At 47.9% G+C, this 22,238-nt stretch overlaps 1 protein-coding gene across 5 annotated transcripts in view; it reads left to right on the forward strand.

Moving 5' to 3' along the window:
- Positions 1-22,238, forward strand: part of LOC139761473 (QRFP-like peptide receptor) — a 193,032-nt gene that overhangs the window by 159,714 nt on the left and 11,080 nt on the right. For all 5 annotated transcript variants that reach the window (XM_071685706.1, XM_071685705.1, XM_071685704.1 and 2 more), the window contains exons 2-7: positions 8,586-9,841; positions 16,693-16,814; positions 19,076-19,199; positions 19,929-20,137; positions 20,578-20,653; positions 21,394-21,551. In XM_071685706.1, coding sequence (XP_071541807.1) covers positions 9,374-9,841; positions 16,693-16,814; positions 19,076-19,199; positions 19,929-20,137; positions 20,578-20,653; positions 21,394-21,551 — 1,157 coding nt within the window. In that variant the 5' untranslated portion in view covers positions 8,586-9,373. The remainder of the gene's footprint in view (positions 1-8,585; positions 9,842-16,692; positions 16,815-19,075; positions 19,200-19,928; positions 20,138-20,577; positions 20,654-21,393; positions 21,552-22,238) is intronic.

Below are 22,238 nucleotides of genomic sequence, written 5' to 3' on the forward strand. Positions count from 1 at the left end.
TTTAATCAAGAAACTTCCCATGAAAAGAAAGGTTGGGCAGCCTCAAAAAAAAGACGTGCCACAGGGTAGGCTCTTGGCCGCTGGAGGAAATGAGAGCCTGGAAAAAGAATAGGTAGACTTGCTTATTGCCGGACAGCGTCTATATACGGGAGGCTGATCTCAGACTTGTTTATAGGACGAGGGGAAAAGGAACAGTGAAATTAGGAATTGTAAACGCAGAGAATTCTAGCAAAATTGTGAGTGATACGGAGTGAGGCAAGTTGATACGCGAGTTAAACGGATTAAAACGGAAAGTTTATTTACACAGTAGGGAGGAAGAGACGCCCAGCGAATCACTCACGCATGAAACAAAATTTCAGCTTCGGTCATTTTCTGCAGAGGAGGAGGACGAAGACGACGCGGGTGTCAGAGATGTGTTTATTGTTTGGACAGCAGAAGGCGACACTATGTGTTTCTCTCTCTTTGTCTTGTCTTTTTCCTACATCGTCACCATTAATAACTCCACCTTTTTCTGAAACTTCCTCCGTTCTTGTGCTTCATCATCGCCATCATCATCAGCTCCTCCTCCACCTCCTCCTCAGTTCTGTCCTCAGCCAGTCGTCTGGATGAATCAGTATTCGACCCCGTGTTGACCAAGGCCTCACCTTCCTGCTGACTCCGCCTCCCACAACAGATGAGGTGGATGTTGTCCTCAGCGCTGCCTCCCGCACCAGCACGGGAAGGTAGATCTCCTCCCCTCTCTATAGCCTCTCAGACTGCGTACTTCCACTCAAGTATGGTCGAGAGGGTTGCAGTATACAGGACGATCTTTCGGGCAGGAATATTTTTGTAGCGAGTTGATGACCTTCCATTGAGAGATGGAAGTCAGACGGAAGCTGCTTGACAATACATCCATCCATAAATAAGCAATAGTACATAACTACAGCTCCTCACCAAAGCCTGTATCTTGTGACGCAGGACGGAGAAACCTTCAGAATCAAAGATTAAGTTGTTTTAGAAGCAAAGATCTAAGCGACGAAGTAACATTATGTGTGCGTGTTGTCCTTACCTGTGAGACAGTGATTACTGGCCCCCAAGACTGAATGTTGACCAACAATCATTTACCTTTAGCGTAGTACGTCCCCCCCCCCCCCCCAGGCAAACTGAGAGGCCACAGCTCCAACATCTGATGATATGTAAACACACACACACACACACACACACACACACACACACACACACACGACTATCAAAACTAAATTGAAGTTACGTTTAGACAACTAAAGAGATCACTCTGTGTGCCAGGGGCCTCGCTGTCTGGGTGGTCAGCGACGATGACTTGTAAACCACTGGTCTGGGTTCGATCCCTGACGTAGCCAGACGGTGGTGCGCAGTTCACCCAGCTGTTCTTCCTTCCTCTGGTTGGTAAATAGTTGGGTATCAACTTCAGCTGGGGTAAAGACCCAGAGCTGTGACACACTGCGCCAGCCGAGAACTTGTACGTAGCTCTGTACGAGATTCCCCAGTGGTGTCCATGTCCGGGGACCTGACACTCACTGCCTGGCTTAATGAGCCTCACGTTATCTCGTGCTTGTGTATATCATCAGACGCATCTTGTAAGACACATAAACCTTGTTCTATGTTCATTCGTTCATCAATAATTCCAGGAGCATTTCGACTCTTGAAAAGACCGTAGTGAAGAAGTGTCGACATTATCTGGTATCCTCAAATGGTTCCACTACGTGCATAGCGGTGACTCAGTTGTACCACAGAAATGACAATACATGATGGTGGACCATCAAACCCTGCGTGATGAGCAGGAACTTCTTAATGTAAGATACTGAACAGGTTGTCTGGGTGTGATGGAGTATGGTAATGTTTGTAGTGTTCCGGTGTGCCGTTAGTGTCACCCGCCGTGTGTGTGTGTGTGTGTGTGTGTGTGTGTGTGTGTGTGAAAGAGAGAGAGAGAGAGAGAGAGAGAGAGAGAGACTGTGACATCCATGCATCACCCTCGCCTCAAGTGAAGGTTGGCGTTCATTCCTGATGTTTGCCTTGTGGCTGCGAGCCAGATCCTCTGGTGAGGCAGCCGTCACTAATTACTCTCGCCTCCAGCCAGCCAATTACTCACCTGCAGGTGCCTTGCTTACCTCCCCGTGTTGGCTTCCTGGCCTCACATCCTCCTCATGGTGGACGATCTTGGCCACAGGGGACGGCCATGTTCGTGTTCTTGGCCACAATTATTTGGTATCTTGATAGTGATAGAGATGACTGCTGGTGGCCATGTTGGTAAGGGTGGCCCCTGGTGCTGGCCATGAAGCTACTGGTGGCCACGGGTCCTGGCCATAAGATCACTTGATATCATGTAAATTTAACAGGAGCCTGTGTGACTCTGCATCCTTAAAAACAAAAATCAATAATGAATTACATGTAGTGCAGCGTTGGCAGGGAACCCCTGCCACCCTTCCACGGTAATGATGGCAGGGTAAGGCCCCTGCCATCCTTTCCTCCACCTGCCCAACATGGACGGACTGTACACACACAGGTGAAGCCTGGCCTAAAGATATGTAAACATTGTCAACCTCTGATAGACTACATGCCACCACCAACCTGCACACCAGGCCCCAGACACACCAGGACCGCATGCTAAACATACCCATCATACTTTACATCATACTCGTCGCCTGGCTCGTCTCTGTCTCTCTCATCTGTTAGTTCCGCATCTGTCAGCTTTCCTGTTGCTGTTCTATTGGCTCTACATACGATGGTTTACTCTGGCTTGGTGAACCAAGTTTTATGTATACTGTATACCCTGTAGAGTGTAGAATATACTTATATTCTACTCGTTAGGCGACGGTATGTTAAGTATACTGTATCTTAGCTTAGCTGAGTGAAAGCTTAAATCTGTTGAGGATAAGTATGTATATTGAGACAGGAAGAGTTATCAACGTAACAAGCCATTAATCGTTATGTTTATCTCTGTATTAAGTTAAAAATGAGACAACTCAGACACGGTCAGATAAGTTCCCAAATGATGTTGAGAAGAATGTTACAAATATCCTGCGTCCCTCTCACCTGTGTTCGGTACATTGTAGACAACTGTAGTAACTGGAGAAACGTTAAGTACTTTTATGGCAAGTTACTTTTTATTTCTGGAAGATTACATTTCTCTGAGCTTCAAGCCAGATTACCTTCTCCAGAGATTTGCGTTTATTTATTTTAATTATTTCTCATTCTGCTGGATTACTTCATTCTCATCTGGGCTGCAGATCATCCGACGAAATCCCATTTTATCTGGTTGGATTACATATGTTTTGGCTAGATTGACTAGCTTTCAGTTAATTTATACTTTACCCCTTGAGCACGAAGGTACGACCCTTGAGCACGAAGGTACGACCCTTGAACACGTCGTTACGACCCTTGAACGCGTAGGTACAACCCTTGAGCATGATGACTACCCCAAGGATCATACCGTGGTGTTCAAGGGTCTACGATGCGTTACGGATCTTTCATTAAGGTGAATAAGGAGTCTGGCCTTGATGGTGGTGAGAGGGAAGTCAACACACAGGATCCGGCCTCGCCCGTGCTGCGCCATACATTACCTGGCAAGACTAATCTCATCTCTCCTAGACTCTGGCAAGAGACCCCGGGCCGACCAGTCTTAACCACCGCTTAATGCCCCGGTGAGAGAGGCAAAATTCACCGTAAAACGTTTCCTTGACACTTACAGAGCTCGGCGTGTGGCCGGGTTGTTCATGGCCCTTAATGTCTCCACGTTCACTGTGGGGAGAATGAGTCTGGGGAGAAAGGGAGGATTTTACCCATGCTTGAAGCTCGGCTGGGGGAGAGCCGTGCTAGAGTTGGGTCTTGCACCATGGTGTTCTGGTCACTCTGGTGGGGGAGGTATGAACAAGGGTGCTCTGGTCACCCTGGTGGGGGAGGCATGGACCTGGGTGCTCTGGTCACCCTGGCTGGCCACAGCTGCGGGTTAAGCTTGGCTTGTTTTGGTCGTTGTCATACCAGGACATCCCTGCGGCTCCTGGATGACTCTGACGCTGATGTGTCGACTGTGCGAGTGTGACTTTGTGTTCTTGTGGCGACTTAGACAAGGTTCCTTTACAGCTGCAGGCTCACTAGGAGAGCCATGGTCCTTAACGTTGACGTCAGACTCATTGTTGTCTTCCCCTATGCTCACTGTTAATGGAGAATAATTCCAAGCAAATAGGAGTGTCAGTGAGGCTGGAGAGATCCCTGAGGAACACTGCTGGTGACAACCCTCTGTGAAGGACTCCAGAGTGTAGAACATTACTGAGAGACCTACGAAGTGAACGTGTATCACCGTTCAACTTGCGCACCTCTGCTCAACCTGCAGATACTAGAACAATGTTGAGCCTACGTAGTTATAAGAAAACTCTGGTGCATCGAAAACCAGACTTCCACTTTCTCTGGGGAGACGGTACGACTCTGTAGAGGACCTGTTTATTATCTGAGTTGTTCTAGAGAAATGACGGGGGGGGAACCTAGTCCCAGGTGATCTCCAGAGCACAGTGGAGGGTTCACCAGGTCCTTGTACAACCTGTGGGTCTGTACCGGACCCACTTGGTCGCAAGGTAATTAATCTTTGAATGAGCGTAAAGCAACATGGCTTCCATAATTACAGTAATGTCAGCCTCGTCCTCCATTACTCTAGGCAAGATAGCTTGTCCTCCCTCCACTTGAGTGAGGTACTTCTGCCTGACCTCTGGCGTAATTGGTTACTTCATGTGGTAATCAAACTCTTAACCAACTGTTCCTCTTCTGCACTGATGGTTAATGTGAGATAGTCTCTCTGACTATGGAAGTGTGTGGTAACCACAACGTTTCTGCAAGATACGATAGGTGACGTGTTCTCCACCATAAGATATCCTCTACAGGAAGATAACGGATGGATCCCAGCAACACCGTGTCCTTGTACGGTCCTTATGACCGCCTCCCTCCCTATCTGTCATTTGTTCAAGAGCTGGAGAGATTACCTGAGCACCTCCTTACGACAAGTGCCGTGGAGAGGCTGTTGCCTGGCGAGGTCCCTTGCTCCCCCGTGCTGGCCACGCCACCCAGCAATGTGTTCTGTAGAGGTTGTTGCCTCCGGTGTTGCCACACGATCGCTCGCCAGAGGCACCTGGCGAGTGACCAGTGAAGCATCCACGAGACGAGTTGAGCCACCATGAGTGGTTGATAAGCTAAAGCTGACCATCGTCCTGGTGCATGATAGGCTCATAACACTCCACTGACCATCCTAGCAGGAAGGTAACTGGTACCATAGTGCACAGAGCAACAACAACAACAACAACACACACACACACACACACACACACACACACACCACTAGGGAGGTACGAACGCTTGGGACGATTAGTGCCAGCGTTGCAATGAGCCAGCACTACAGTGGTTGTCGATTCCAACTCCTTGACCCAGGTGACAGTCGATTCTTTCTACCTCAGGTTTTTGTAGGTTGACGTCCACAGACACACACTCTCTACCCCCTACATATACCGCTCGTCAACATGTCTCTCAAGCAATTCTTTATTCTTAAATCAATATTCCTGCGTGAGTGGTGCTCGCTAGCACATGCCCATGGAGTTAGAGTTCTAATCTCCCCGTACAGTGCAGATGGGCAGGTACACTAGGAACCCACCTACACTAGGTACCCACCTACACCTAGTATCCACCTACACAAGGTACCTACCTGCACAAGATACCCACCTCCACAACACACTCAGGCCACACTAACCACAGCTCCAGTGAGCCAGGATTATGCAAATCTATTTAGGAGGAAGGCACGAACAGCTTGTTCTAATGAGGGAAAGATTTATAATCATATTTCACAAAGATTTACGATAAATGGATTAATAAAGATGACCACTTTATCAAAACTTGATGAAGTAAATCAGGTCACCGTTGTGCACCGTGAGAGTTAACACAAAACTTCACATCTAATGTCGCCTGTTTCAACATCTGTTGTCAATATTGGAAAAGTTGAAATTTACAGATCTCCAGAAATCTTCAAGAAACATTAGTTATTAAAATTGATCTTGAATTACAGATTGAGTCTAAACCTAAAGTTAACTAGAGGAAAAGGAGAAAATGATTGATGCGAATAGTATTATGAATGACACAGGTCAATCTCCACCACCATGAACATGGGGCAGTTAGCTGTTAGGGTACAACCAGCCCTGCATGGGGGCACAACCTGCCTTGGATGGGGGACACAACCTGCCTTGGATGGGGGAACACAATCTGCCTTGGATGGGGGTACACAAACTGCCTTGGATGGGGGGACACAATCTGCCTTGAATGGGGGGGGACACAGATCCTCTGTGATGGGGTTTTCGCCACACACGTCACCCCCACAGTGGGAATGTGCTTGGTGAACACGTGAAATGGTCGCTACAGTTGTCAGCCACTGCAGTATTAGTTCACCCCTGGCGAGGGAGAGGCACTGCAGCCTCGTGTGTGTGTGTGTGTGTGTGTGTGTGGCCGTCATGGGGTTACCATGTGTGACCTGATTATGTTTCAACGACACTTTTCACACTACTGTTGGGTGGAGCCGAGGAGGAGGAGGAGGAGGAGCTGGTGGCAACGCAACCAGCTCATTACCAGCTCAGTCATCCGTCTCGTCTCACACCACCAAAAGTTAGTCTTATGTTATTTTTTTTCCTCACTTCCCTGACCGCACACACACACACACACACACACACACACACGTGCGCGCGCACACACACATGTCTGAGTACGATGACGTGCGTCCTTCACCGCGTCAGGCGTCGGTCGGGCGACGGTGTGTCGGAGGCGGTAATGTGTGGGTCGTGTAGGACGCTGGCGGGCAGGACGTCACCATCCGCCGCCCACACACTGCGGGTCCTTGGGTCCTTTGCCATCCCTCCCTGGGTCGTGCGCTCCCCCAGCCCCCATTCATCAACGCCAGATTGTACATACAAACTGTTCTCAGTTGTTCGGTACAGAAAGGCCACACTGCGGGAGAGAATGGTTGGTGGGGAACACTAAGACTTGTGGTGAAGGTTTTGATTAGAGAGCTGGACTGTCTGGTCTGTTAGGAAGGTGACGTGACCAGCACCGGGGTCCTGCCTGACTGTAAAGCACCCCAGCTCAAGTTCACACTGGGAGCTTCGTTCATCATCCAGACTCCGATGTGACCCAGACCTCAAAGTCGACCTCCAGTCCCCAGCATTACATCATGAAGACCCCCCAGTGTCCCTGGCATCTCAGGCAATAATTTCGCGTCACGTCACGTCACGTTACGCCAGGCTATGACGTGTTCGTCACAAGGCGGGTCATGTCCACCCACAACCAACATGCGCGCCTTCAGGTTGATCTGGCAGCCCCGAGGTGTTGCCGGTCACACCATCCTCTCTGTATCACAGCAGCAGCGGCGGCAGCTCCTGAAGATGCTGTTACGCTGTTGCTGATACATCCACCGCTGCTGCTGCTGCTGCTGCTGTTATGAACGGTGCTGCAGCTGCTGCTGTACCTGTACGTTCTCTTTATGCCGCTGTCAATGATGAAGCTGATATTATTGACTGTACGACTACTTGCTGCTGCTGCATTTGTTTCAGCTTCTGCCGGTCAAATTGTTACTACATCTGCTGCAGTTGTTATAACCAGGGTTTTTGTTGCTACAGCTGGTGTAGCAGTACACCTCCTGAAACGTGTCACATCATCCACCAACATAACTCCGCATACCAGCATTTTTTTGGAGCATGAATGGATGTGTTCAATGATCTTTAGAAATATTGGTAAATATTTTTCCCATGACGTACACATATGTGTTCATAAAACCATCAATATTCAGCAGTATAACCATAGCGGTTGCCTCCTTCCCTCTACACGGAAAGTTCTTGATAAGTGTTGTGGGTAACAACAGTTGCTCAGTAGATGTCTTGTTATCATTTGATGTGTTGGAAACGGAATTGTTGACGCACTGTTGAAATTCTCTTTGACTGACCAAGTTGACTACTTCCTAGTAATAATCCCCCCCATACACACACACACACACACACACACACACACACACGTCAGAGAATTTAAATTTGTCTAACATGGAAGATGGAAGAATAAGGTGCGAGCTGATCACAACTAAGTTTTTAAACCAATATGACGTAGACACTGAATACTTACTCGAATGAGGCAAGGATAGAACCATCAGAAATCATAACATGAAATTAATTGAGAACATTGTTATAAAGAGATGTGAAGATATACTTTTATAATACTATAACAGTGGTAGACAGACGGAAGAAACTGAGTTAAGAAAATGAATGTGGACGACATAAAGAAACTTAAAAAGTTTTAAGATAGTTTCGAAGATTTAAGGGATGGGATCCCGCGAGTGTACAACTCCCTCACCCGTACACTACAGCAGGTACTGACTCATGTCTTCAGTACGTACCTCGTCTGCAGGAGCAACCTGACCTTGTCTGTTTGTGTTGTGTCTTCTAGTCAACTCTACAGAGAAACAGTAATACATTTATATATCTGTATCTTTAACATATCATTAATTATGAGCCAGAGGCATGATAGAAGTAATAACACATTTTCTCTTCACATTTCAGACGAACTCCACCTGAAAAAGCGTGAGATGCTTCTCTGCCCAAGACACAACACCAGAGGGAGCCACCTCAAGGTTCTCACACGACACAAGTTTCCTGTGTGGAAGTTAGACGTGTAAGCCAGTGGAACGGCTGACCTTTACACCAACTAAGTCCTCCATCATCGCTACAGTGTAGAATATAAGCCACAAGTGAACTGTTCAATGTGAACCATGGTGCTTCCCTCTCGCGTAGTAGAAGTTAACTGCATAGTGCCACCGTTGTGGCCTGCATAGTGCCAACGTTGTGGCCTGCATAGTGCCACCATTGTGGCCTGCATAGTGCCAACGTTGTGGCCTGCATAGTGCCACCGTTGTGGCCTGCATAGTGCCACCGTTGTGGCCTGCATAGTGCCAACATTGTGGCCTGCATAGTGCCAACATTGTGGCCTGCATAGTGCCACCGTTGTGGCCTGCATAGTGCCACCGTTGTGGCCTGCATAGTGCCAACATTGTGGCCTGCATAGTGCCACCGTTGTGGCCTGCATAGTGCCAACATTGTGGCCTGCATAGTGCCAACATTGTGGCCTGCATAGTGCCACCGTTGTGGCCTGCATAGTGCCAACATTGTGGCCTGCATAGTGCCAACATTGTGGCCTGCATAGTGCCACCGTTGTGGCCTGCATAGTGCCAACATTGTGGCCTGCATAGTGCCAACATTGTGGCCTGCATAGTGCCACCGTTGTGAACTGTATAGTGTCAGCGTTGCAAACTGACTGGTTTCGGAGGACTTAACGTGGAAATAAAAAAAAAATGTCGACTGTAGGTACGCCAGCAGTTGAAGTCTCCTATGAGGGTGTTGTGGTGGAGTCCAGCACCTCCACCCCTGAGGTCTGGACGACCACAGCCTGGAACTCCACCTGGAGTAACCCCCACACAGCCAGCAACAACAGATGGACGCACCAACATCTCAATATGACCGGGTTTGAGTACGACCCCATCGGCGAGAACGTCTTGCTGGACGAGTCGCTAAAGAACGGAACTGTGAACGAGTCAGAGTATGATTACCCGTACGAGGCGGCGCTGGAGACGTTCTTCTGGAGCCAGCTGGCGCCGCCCCTGGTGGTGTACGCCGTAACTTACGTGGTTGGGGTACTGGGTAACGCCCTCATCATCTTCACCATCTGTCGCTACAGACGCCTCAAGACCACCACCAACGTCTTCCTGGCCTCCCTGGCCAGCGCTGACCTCCTCCTCATCCTCATATGCATCCCCGTCAAGGTGAGTTCCCCTTCTCCACCCCCGTCAAGGTGAGTTCCCCTCTCCACCCCCGTCAAGGTGAGTTCCCCTTCTCCACCCCCGTCAAGGTGAGTTCCCCTCTCCACCCACGTCAAGGTGAGTTCCCTTCTCCACCCCCCTCAAGGTGAGCCCCCCCTCCCGTGCACCCTCGCTAATGCTCCAGCAGAACCTTCCATAACACATTTCAGTAAGCTGACGATGGAGCTTCATATCGTAGTTTACATTCCCGGAGAGATTAGGTAGTTGTGTGTAGTTCACACGACCGTATCTCCTCTTTGAGTCTGGTGTTTCTCTGATCATTTTACGTTCCCATGAACCACTTGGTCATATCCATGCACTACAGGACCACGTTTCCCGTGTTATGTACCAGATTTAATATTTTCTGTTTCCCCTCCCCACCATCTACAGAGATACTCTCTGGTGCATCAGTCCTTCTGACTCCAGTGTGAGCAGTTAACGAGGCCAGCAGGGTTCCTACCCTGCTGAAAGCAGGAGCAAGACCAGCGGTTATGAGTGTGCCATATCCTGATATAAAAATACCGATACGCCCAGACCGATATCCGATGCACTGGCGATTCCTACTTAATGGTTTGTAAACTGTAGTTGAGCCAAGGGAAGACTCTTTATATATCTGTGAATCAGACTTTGATGGTAGGGTTCCTCGAGGCAGCTTCTTACAACCGGACGCGAAACTTATCACAAGGCAAACGTGTCTTATCTTCAAACTATATCACGTTTGCCAGGATGACGTCATTAATGGTACCAGTCCATCTATTACTACAGTCGCTTCCTTCCTTATGGTACATCAGAAAAACCATCAATATATTTGTTAAAGATGATTTTGAGAAGGAAGTGTTAAGAATTAGATTCTTTAATTCATCTATACTGGCAGGGATCAGCCATACTGGCAAGGATCAGCCATACTGGCAGGGGATCAGCTATACTGGCAGAGATCAGCCATACTGGCAGGGATCAGCCATACTGGAAGGGGATCAGCTATACTGGCAGAGATCAGCCATACAGGCAGGGATCAGCCATACAGGCAGGGATCAGCCATACTGGCAGGGATCAGCCATACTGGCAGGGATCAGCCATCGAACATTGCATCGGCCAGGAATACCAGACGACCCTCGCGATGGTCCCAGCTTCTGGGGGTGATGTTGAGGGAAGGATATGAGTGGTTACCTTGCGAGCCATGATCATAAGACTATCGTACTCTGAGGTCGACTGCATTAAACCCAATCATTCAATGCTTTATGAGCGAGGGATTCAGGGAGGCGAGGCTGACAGGCTCAGTTGATACTCCGCCGACGTACGTTCAGAGATATGGTCGCGTGGAGGGCCACAGCATCACCCAGCAGGGATTTCGTGACCCCACTGCAACATGCCACTGTATCTATCTTTCCTCCAGCCAGCCAGACAGCGGCAACGTTTGCCTTACAACTCTGACAGCCGCAGACTTTCCATCGTCAAGATGTATATCACCGTCTCCCTCCTAGACTTCACCGTCTCCACCCACCCCCCAGGCTTCACCGTCTCCACCCACTCCCCAGGCTTCACCGTCTCCACCCCCGCCAGGTTTCACCGTCTCCCCCCGCCAGACTTCACCGTCTCCCCTCTAGGATTCATTTTCAATCAGAGCTCAGATATCAAAGACCAGGGTCGACCTAGCCTGCGTCAGGGCTACACACATGCTTCTCCTGGCAACTGCGACAAAAGATATTGCCGTATAAAACAAATCTCGAAATAAACCAACAAACCAACTCTGATAACACGAGACTGAACTATTCCTGTTATGGATCGTACGCAGAGACAGGAGAGGGACATGTTAGCAGCAGATCATCACCAACTTTATGTTAATATGAAGACGAAATACTACCAGACTTCTTGAGCAAGTCATGTATGTTGTGATACTCGAATTATTGCTACAGTGCAGCAGATGACCACCATAACTCCTGCGGCGGCGGTCAGGTAGTTATATATAGAGTTACTGGTTACTTCCTGAGGCGTTGTCGATATTTTCTGAGAAATGTGAACACGGTCTTCCAGGACAAGTTTGACGTACCTCTCAACCCCCTTCCCAGTCGTCCCCACACAGCATCTTCCCCCACGGCCGCACACATCACCCCCCAAGCAAGACGTGTGGTGCGACAGAACTATGAATATATAACAAGGGAGACGCCAAAATATTTTCATCGCCTGAGCTGGGGGATCCACTGCTAGGGGGACCCCCCCCCCTCCCTCATCCATTAACTCCCAATCAGTTTACACTGTCTGGGAAAAACTTGATTAACATCATCCATTCTGTAGCGTAGCGAACTGGTAGCATGGGTGTTGGGGTGGAGCTGGGTGCTAGCAGAGAGAGAGGAAAAAAAAAGCCCTCACTACCCTCCACCACCCAGGACACGCCCTCACTACCCTCCACCACCCAGGACACACCCTCACTACCCTCCAACACCCAGGACACGCCCTCACTACCCTCCACCACCCAGGACACACCCTCACTACTCTCCACCACCCAGGACACGCCCTCACTACCCTCCACCACCCAGGACACACCCTCACTACCCTCCACCACCCAGGACACACCCTCACTACCCTCCAACACCCAGGACACGCCCTCACTACCCTCCAACACCCAGGACACACCCTCACTACCCTCCACCACCCTGGACACACCCTCACTACCCTCCACCACCCAGGACACGCCCTCACTACTCTCCACCACCCAGGACACGCCCTCACTACCCTCCACCACCCAGGACACACCCTCACTACCCTCCAACACCCAGGACACACCCTCACTACCCTCCAACACCCAGGACACGCCCTCACTACCCTCCAACACCCAGGACACACCCTCACTACCCTCCACCACCCTGGACACACCCTCACTACCCTCCACCACCCAGGACACACCCTCACTACCCTCCACCACCCAGGACACGCCCTCACTACCCTCCACCACCCAGGACACGCCCTCACTACCCTCCACCATTAACAAGACACACTCACAGGTCGGTTCTCGTGACATTCAAACACTGGCTGCAGCCAGCTGCGGTGCAGTGTGTTATATGTTATATGAACAGAAGTTATACACTGCCTATCTCTCTATCTATCTAACTATCTATATATCTATCTATCTGTCGACCTATATCTCAGCCTCAGAGCTGGACTATGCGCCGTGCAGCCTAGCTGTGCCGTACAACCCACCCCAGACTTACATACCGACTTACTCTCACAACTTCAGAATCTACCCCCAGCGCCGCCTCCCGCCCGCACCCGTAACATATCAGCCTGATGCTTTTTTTCTTTCTTTTTACCAGTATGTTGATGACGTCAGGGTGACGTAATCAATTCGATCGTATTTGAGACTGGCGCCTTAACAAGCGAACTGTTTTATGACATCAAATGTCAGGAGTGAAGTTAAGGATCGTCACTGACGTTCACCACCTCGGGAACTCTGCCTCACGTGGGTCACATACTCACCTCTCATCCCTGACCCAAGTCACTACAAACATGTTATGCACGTAGTGAAGGCTTCTGTTGTCAAAGGATGTGTAGAAACCTCTTGTTCTTCTTCTTCTTCGTCTTCTTCTTCTTCTCTTCTTCCGCTGTTGTGTCTCTGGTCTGTGGCCAGAAGCGTCATCTGCTACTCTACCTTACCTCGCATTCGCACTTCCGTCCTGACATGATCATAGCGTTTCTGCGGCAGTGGATGTGGTCTGGCGCGTGTAACTTCGTCAGCCGTAAGTAAGACTTCACCCACGTCACTCTGATGAAGTACATCTCACACGTCTTGTAGGAGGGCGGGGGTCGACTGAACCTCCTCCTCTCCGGTCTGGTGCCTCATCCCACGCACACATCCCGCCTGGTGCTTTGCTCGAGAAGACTGGCTGGCCGGCCACGCGACTCCTTCCTCGCGAAGATTATTAGAAAACTTGGCAAGTCTTGGTGCGCCCTGAGGGCGCACGAGGGAACCTTCTCCCGTACGGGAGGGTGATGCACTCCCGGTGGGTGGTGGTTCATGAACATATTCCAGAGGAGTGGTGGGGGCATGAAGGAGGCTGGAGAGGCTGGGCTGGACTGGTGACTTGTGATACGATATACTTTCAGCTGAATATGGAAAATCTCATAATAGATAACCTGTGGTCTCTGTTCCTTCCACACTTGTTGCTGGGGGGGAGGGGTGAAAAGAGGTCGTCCACAAATTCTACTGCTACTACTAGTGCTGATACAGACACTTGAATCAAAAATTCATTTTCATTCGTTTGAGTGAAACCGCGAACAAAACCCCCGGATTAGCCACTGTGCATCTTGATCAACTGATAAACACAAGTTCTGGAATTAATTTTTTGGTTAAATAATCACGAGTTTTCACGTCCGATGATTATGTATATAGAGCAAGTCATCATCACTCATGTGGAGGGATGAAAGCCAGCCCGCACAGCTCTGCTAATTGGAGTAATTACGTGTTCAGAGCAGCCAGGAAGAGCTGATTATAACTGGCGAACAAATTTTTACTTTTTTTTTTTTTTTTGTTCCTGGATAGTAAGTGTTATTTTCTGACTGATTGTCTAAAAAAAATAGAAAATGGCTATAATTCCCTTGAAGCTTTGCTTTAGTGATCAGGACAGTGATATTTTGAAATTTTTCCTATGTTTCAGAACATTCCTGATAGATTCAGTGCTGAGTAGCTGATATAGAACTTTCTAAACGTTTACAGTAATATGAATAGTAGTATAGACATAAGGGCCTTAAGCCAAACAGTTCAGTTTGGATCTAGCTGCCTACGTGGTTACGTATACACACATTTTTCTGAGATGTTATCTGGAGGGTGCAAGCATCCGGCAGACACATTTTGCTACGTCTGCCGATATTTGATCAAAACAAGAACCAACACATAATCCGTGGCAGCATCTGCTAAGATGTGCGAGGCCTACAAAACGCATTTCGGCCTGCCTGTCTCCCGGGGATCAAGACAAAGTCTGGCCACAGCGGACCAAATTCTCTGTAGGGATGAACAACGTCAAGTAGGAGCCACTGGTCGACCCTCGGATGGTGTTGATGCCACCACTGTACATAAAATTAAGCTTTTTAAAACAATTTTCACAACTCTAGATAAGGAGTCTCCAGCCTTCAAGTACCTTCAAGACTTCTTCCCTAACCTGTTTGAGGCAAAAGTCAAAGCCGGTATCTTCACCGGACCACAGACAAAGATCCTGGAGTGCAGGGAGTTCCTCAATCAGCACACTAGGCAGGAGAAAGCACATTGGTACAGCTTTGCCTGAGTGCTTCCTGGGAGTTGGTTAAGACTATGGTGAAGATCTATGGCAAAATGGGCTGCAGGATGCCCTTCAAAGTCCATATCCTTGACTCTCAAAGGTCAGGTCATCATGACCAGGGGTCGTTCCATCGAACTCAACGGGTTGAACTTCCCTTGACCATCAGCCATTATGACCAGACCAGAAATATAACATACGTCTGCCTGATTATATCTCATACCTGGAGAGAAACACAAGGGTGTAGGAAGCTGTGGTCTAGATATGTTTAATGCTGGAGAAAAATCCTTGATTTTCTTTGGTTTATTCGGGGATTTGTATCTGCGTTATTAGCAGATATCTATATATGTGGTGTTCAGAGATATCAATATCTGCGATGTTCAGAGATATCTATATCTGCGATGTTCAGAGATATCTATATCTGCGATATTCAGAGATATCTATATCTGCGATATTCAGAGATATTTATATATCTGAAGATGGTGTAGGAATCCTTGCTTTACCGTAGATAAATGCGACGTGGGACGATACGCGACGTCTAGTTGTCGTATAGATTAATGTACGCTTATACTTCACACATCTTGACTATAATCTACCTTGTGTTTGAGACGTCTGTGTAGTGTTAGTGGATGAACTTATTTCTGATGTTTCTTTTGTAATAATGGTATACTAAAACCCATGTCATACTCCATACCCTTGTACCAGAAATGTTCTTAAGACCATCATACTAACTTAGATATAACCAGTTTGATTAATTTCAAGAAACGTATTGATTAATCTTAATCTGATTATTTCATTCGTATGACTAAAGACCAAAACTGATTGATGTATGTTCTGCCACACCTGGTCTGCCACACCTGTTTGCCACCTGTAATAGGCTCAGGAGATCTGTCAGAGGGCCTTCTCCCCGGACGTGCACAACCCCGGGGAATCTCGAGCAGAGATATATGTTCTCGGAGGCCTCGGCCAGCCACAGTTGTGGAGCTTTATCCTCCCAACACAAGTTGGTGTCCATTTATCTGCCATCCAGAGGGAGGATGAGCAGCAAGGTGGGCTACAAGCCGTCTGCTGGCTTCGTGGTCAACTGACGGTGGAGCATTTCTCATAGTAACCTACAGAATCCTTTGTGTACAATTGATTATTTATATTTCATCACTGCATATAATGCTCGTGCAGTCTTGTAAAGCTGTGAGAAGCCTTGATGTCATTGCCTAGTCATTCTGTAGCCATCTTATAGTCATTATATCTGAAAATTATAGCCACCATATAACTAGTATGGCTGATTTAGTAATATGTGTTTTAGTTACGTTAATATACATGTCACAGAGGCATCCATAGAACCAATACATACGTATATAAATACCCCTAACATTTCCACGGTGTACTTAAAGCTAAGAATTTACAGTAACATATCATAGCTGTTATAGTGCCACCAGAGAGGAGTTTGACGTCTGTTGTATATACCCAATAAATGTTCAAATACCCATCATTATGTTCGGAGGCTGCAGAGCCACATGATGCTACCGTGGCTTGACGTATGATGTTTTTCAGCTGGCGCGGTTATTCTCGTATACGTGGACGCTGGGCGAGGTACTCTGCAAGATGATCTACTACCTCCAGGCCTTGTCTGCCATCTGCTCCGTGCTGACGCTCACCACCATGAGCATTGAGAGGTCAGTGTCTTCAAGGGCTTGGCTATATATAGGTGGAGGAAAGTGTGGGAGTGTGCATGTGTCACTATGGGTGGATGTGTGTGTAACACCCACGAGTAACAACACAGTTTTGTCATCATCTATGGATCAAGACTCACTGTCGTCACAGTTGGTAACTGAGTCCCACTGGATTGTCTAAGGTATATTTTTGTAAATTTTGCATTTGTAAATTTTGTAAAAAAAAAAAAAAATTTTGCAAAATATCTTCGGAATATCGGTGTAAATTTCCTTCGGCCTAAATGTACCGACAGAACACCACTTGACCAAGCGAGGCCGACCCGCTTCTCCTGCAGAAGCACCACCGAACTACTACCTCACTTATCCCTCTGCATCTCCGCCATCAGAAGCTGCAGTGCGAGTACCTTCACGTCTCTCTCTCTCTCTCTCTCTCTCTCTCTCTCTCTCTCTCTCTCTCTCTCTCTCTCTCTCTCTCTCTCTCTCTCTCTCTCTCTCTCTCTCCAGTCCTTACATTCTTAACGAGTGTTGATCTGACAACCTGTTGGGTCGTCGACAGTTGGTTGCTGGTCTAAGCTGACGGTGAAGTTTGAACCAGATATGTTTCAATGTCTAGCAATTATACTCTAAATAAAGAAGTATCACCTGACACAAGAGATTGTCCACAAAAAAGAATTAATGGCTGTAAATAGTCTCGTCATAGGCCTTGCCAACTACCAACCCAGGACGTGACTGGATCCTCTTGTAAGATTCAGATCGTACTGGCGGAGGATTCGGTCAATACGGGTAAGAGGATTGCCACTCTCCCTGTGTGTGCAAGTCTTACTGAACCGAGTTGTTTCCAGGAAGATTCTAAAACCGATATTCTTCATTCGACTCATCTTTTTTTCTCATTTCCTGAGTAAGTACTTAGTAGGCTGTATCATCGTCAGTTAATGAAAGGGAATGCAATCTCGCTGAGCAACTTCTCACTCTGAATCCGTCCTTACCCTGCCTCTGATTCTGGCGCATCCTCAAAGCTGCAGGAGTCCTATGAATGGGGACCCGTGTATATGTATTGACCGATTGGTTAGATTGAAACCTATGGCGTGTAGAGAGTAATAACAACGCTGGGATAAGCAGAAACGGTTCTATGCAAACGATTCACTGAAGCAGTTCTCATCTTGAGATCAGTAAACAGGAATGACTATGATTACAGTTTACCACAGGTAAGCCTCAAACACAAGATAAACAGAACTTGGAATGTCTAAGGTTACAGTAAACTGTGAGCAAAACCATATCATGCATGGATAAACGCTACATATATGTCGTTGTAGATGAGATGGATGCATGAATGAGAAAATGCATCTCAGATTTTCTTTACGTTCTAATTCTGTAATAAACATATGCTTATTCGCAAACTATAATAGGATTAATTCTGATCACGATGGAAAGGAATTGATCGAAGCGTTTGCATAAGAATGTATTTTTTTCTAACGTTGGTACTATTCATTCTACTTACGCACTTCTCATGTGGAAAGATGGAGTGAAAAAGATTTTGAGTGATCGGAGCCTGAACATGCAGGAGGGTGAAAGGCGTGCAAGGAATAGAGTGAATTGGAACGATGTGTTATACCGGGGTCGACGTGCTGTCAGTGGATTGAACCAGGGCACGTGAAGAGTCTGGGGTAAACCATGGAAAGTTCTGTGGGGCCTGGATGTGGAAAGAGAGCTGTGGTTTCGGTGCATTATTACATGACAGCTAGAGACTGAGTGTGAACGAATGTGGCCTTTGTTGTCTTTTCCTAGCGCTACCTCGCACACATGAGGGGGGAGGGGGTTGTTATTTCATGTGTGGCGGGGTGGCGATGGGAATGAATAAAGGCAGACTATGAATTATGTATATGTGTATATATCTATATGTCTGTGTGTGTATATATATATATGTATACGTTGGGATGTATAGGTATGTATATTGCGTGTGTGGACGTGTATGTATATACATGTGTATGTGGGTGGGTTGGGCCATTCTTTCGTCTGTTTCCTTGCGCTACCTCGCTAACGCGGAAGACAGCGACAAAGCAAAGCATTTATATTTATATATATATATATATATATATATATATATATATATATATATATATATATATATATAGTGTGTGTGTGTGTATTTTCTGTCTCTGTATGTGCTTGATTGATGAAGTCATCACACTCGCTCCTCATCCACCGTAATTCCTTCATCATTCATTATCATCATCACTTCTCTGACCCGAGACTGTACCCGGCAGGTACTACGCCATCGTGTACCCCATGAGAGCCCAGTACCGCTGCACCATCTCGCAGGCCAAGCGTCTCAGCGCCGCCCTCTGGCTTCTGGCTATGATATTGGCTTGCCCTGTGGTCCTTCTGCAGGTCAGTACCTTCCCCCGCCCTCCTCCTGCTGCAGGTCTCGACTTCTTATGTCTTGCTGCTGGTCATTACCTCCCCAGGTCACCACTAGGGAGATATCATGGTACCGCACATGATCGACAATGTAACTCATTGTTCGTGTCATCGATAAAGATGATTAATGAATTCAAGACTTTCCCCAGAAGTATGCCATGATAAGTACGTTTCATTATATTCGTGACAGAACTTTTGTCTTTAGATTTCAAACTTCTGAATGTTCTTAGTACTTATAGCTTTCTAATGACTCGAGGATCCAGCCACAAGTTTTGGTATCATGATGTAGCAAGCAAAACACGATAATTTCCCTTGAGTAAATTTGAAAACTTCCATGTTTCTTTCCATTATGTGTTAACCTGATAGCTAAATATGAATGACCAACATTTTTCTTTATGAATGATTCAGGCGTCATTTATCAATCAAAACTCAAGATAGTACATGCATCAGACCTGCTTGTCTTTCTCGACTTTGCGCTGTAACAAGAACAGACGGTTGGGGCTTTCCAGGGGAAAAATCTCTTTTGGCTCCTTCTGTTTCCATTCTTAATAAGTGACAGTATATAAGGCGAGGATTTCCACCAACTTCGATCTCTCTTAATCGCCTACTATAAGATGCATGATGTTCGTGGGTAGTATGTTTTAATGTCATAATTCATTCATTTTGGCTTCTCTCCTGTGTAAGTCATCCCTGCCTCAGGTGCACATGGAGGTTGGTGACCGTATACCAGCGTACTGGTGTGTGAGGAACTTCGACTCTCCCTTCCTCTGGAGGAGCTACGAGACCTACATGCTGGTGCTGGTGCTGCTCCTGCCCACCTGCGTCATGACCGCTGCCTACGCTGCCATCGGTAACGCCATCATCAACATGATGGTGCAACGACGCTCCATCACAGGCAAAGGACAGATGTAAGTCCTCCTCTCTCGTCCGTTTGGCCTTGCCCTTATCTATCGTTCGTCTGGCTCTGTCTTAAGTGTGCCGTCCGTCTGTTTTTGTCCTTGCATGTTGTCCGTGTGGCCTTGTCTGATGTCCGTGTAGTACTTCCTGGTGAGTCAACCGTTCTGACCTTACATATAATATTTCTAAGGGTACTGTGTCAGGTGTAGCCCTAATATTGTCGATATGTGGCCCTACCATTGTTAGTGTGTAGCCCTAAAACTGTCATCTGGCACTAACACAAAGTATGGCCCTAAAGATGTCAAAACTCGTCCTTACATTGTCAAGTTTGGCCCTAACATTGTCAAGTGTGGCTCTAAAAGTCAGGTTTTACCTTAATATTGTCAAGTGTGAACTTTACAGTCAGGTGTTGCCCTGAGATTAAGTGTAGCCCTAACATTGTCCTCCACAGGGCCAACGGTGTTCTCTTGCTTAACGGCGCAACGCGAGGCCGGCGACGAGAGACTGAGGAAAGCGAGGTTCGCCAGGTGAGGACCAGGAGAGGGTCACCACAATCAGGTGAAGACCAGGGGAGGGTCACCACTGTCAGATGAGGACCAGGGGAGGGTCACCACTGTCAAGTGAGGACCAGGGGAGGGTCACCACTGTCAGATGAGGACCAGGGAAGGTTCACCATTGTCAGGGGAGGGTCACCACTGTCAGATGAGGACCAGGGGAGGGTCACTACTGTCAGGTGAGGACCAAGAGAGGGTCACCACTGTCAGATGAGGACCAGGGGAGGGTCACCACTGCCAGGTAAGGATTAGGGGAGGGTAACCACTGTCAGGTGAGGACCAGGGGAGGGTCACCATTGTCAGATGAAGACCAGGGGAGGGTCACCACTGCCAGATAAGGGCAAGGGGAGGGTCATTACTGCCAGGTGAGGATCAGGGGAGGATCACCACTGCTAGATGAGGACCAGGGGAGGTCACCACTGCCAGGAGAGGACCAGGGGAGGGTCACCACTGCTAGATGAGGACCAGGGGAGAGTCACCACTGTTAGGTGAGAATCAGGATAGAGGTAGCACTGCCAGGTGAGAACCAGGGGAGGGTCACCACTGCCAGATGAAGATCAGGGGAGGTTCATCACTGCCAGGTGAGGACCAGGTGAGGGTCATCACAGCCAGGTGAGAACCAGGGGAGGGTTAGGAGAGAGGTAGCACTCCCAGGTGAGGGCAGCACTGGCCAACCACCAGGGAAAGGATCTACACAGTGCCCTGTACTGCAGGTGGTGTCCATGCTGGTGGTGGTGGTGGTGCTGTTCGTGGTCTGCTGGGCGCCCATCCTGGTGGTGAACGTGCTCAAGTCCTACGCCATCCTGCCAGCCTACTCCACCACCATGAAGCACATCGCCACGGCCGCCGACCTCCTCTCTTACTGCAACAGGTCAGACGCCACAAAGCTTGTCTCTTCTCTCATCCAACTTCTCTATCGTTATACAATGCCAAGACCTCTTTCATAGGGATCTTCCAGCTTCGAAAATATACTTCATCCTGAAGCAAGGAAATGACGGACCCTTTCAGAGTGAGAAGGTCTGTGACAAGACATTTCTGTTCGTCGACGACGATACAGCCTTAATTCCAGACACAGACCACAACCAGCCTGACACAGACCACAACCAACCTGACACGGACCACAGCCAACCTGACAGACCACAACCAGTATGCCACAGCGGTTAAATGTCAGTCAGTACCTTTAGCCACCTGCTTTGGTTGTCACAACAGAGCACAGGCTGTAGTTCACACGGAACACAAGGACCTTTTGGTCAGACAGTCACACTTTGCATGATCATGAGGTCTGCTTACATCTTTACCATGCAAACACTGCCAACCCAGGATTAAACACAAGTATTGGGTCATCTCTTTCTTTCCCATCATCGAGATGATTCTTGTTAACCCTTTCATGAAGAGGTCATTAAGGTCTTGATATTTTTCTCTACACTAAAATTCTTTTCCTGTTAGTAGCACCTTATTTACCTTGGTTGTGTGTTAAGGCAATGCTGGAACTCATATCACCGTTCCAGAGCTTTGACTCTTCATACACGTTCACACGCGAACATAGTGTACGTTGTCA

This window comes from Panulirus ornatus, chromosome 40, assembly GCF_036320965.1.
Source record: "Panulirus ornatus isolate Po-2019 chromosome 40, ASM3632096v1, whole genome shotgun sequence".
In the NCBI taxonomy this organism is placed as follows: domain Eukaryota; kingdom Metazoa; phylum Arthropoda; class Malacostraca; order Decapoda; family Palinuridae; genus Panulirus; species Panulirus ornatus.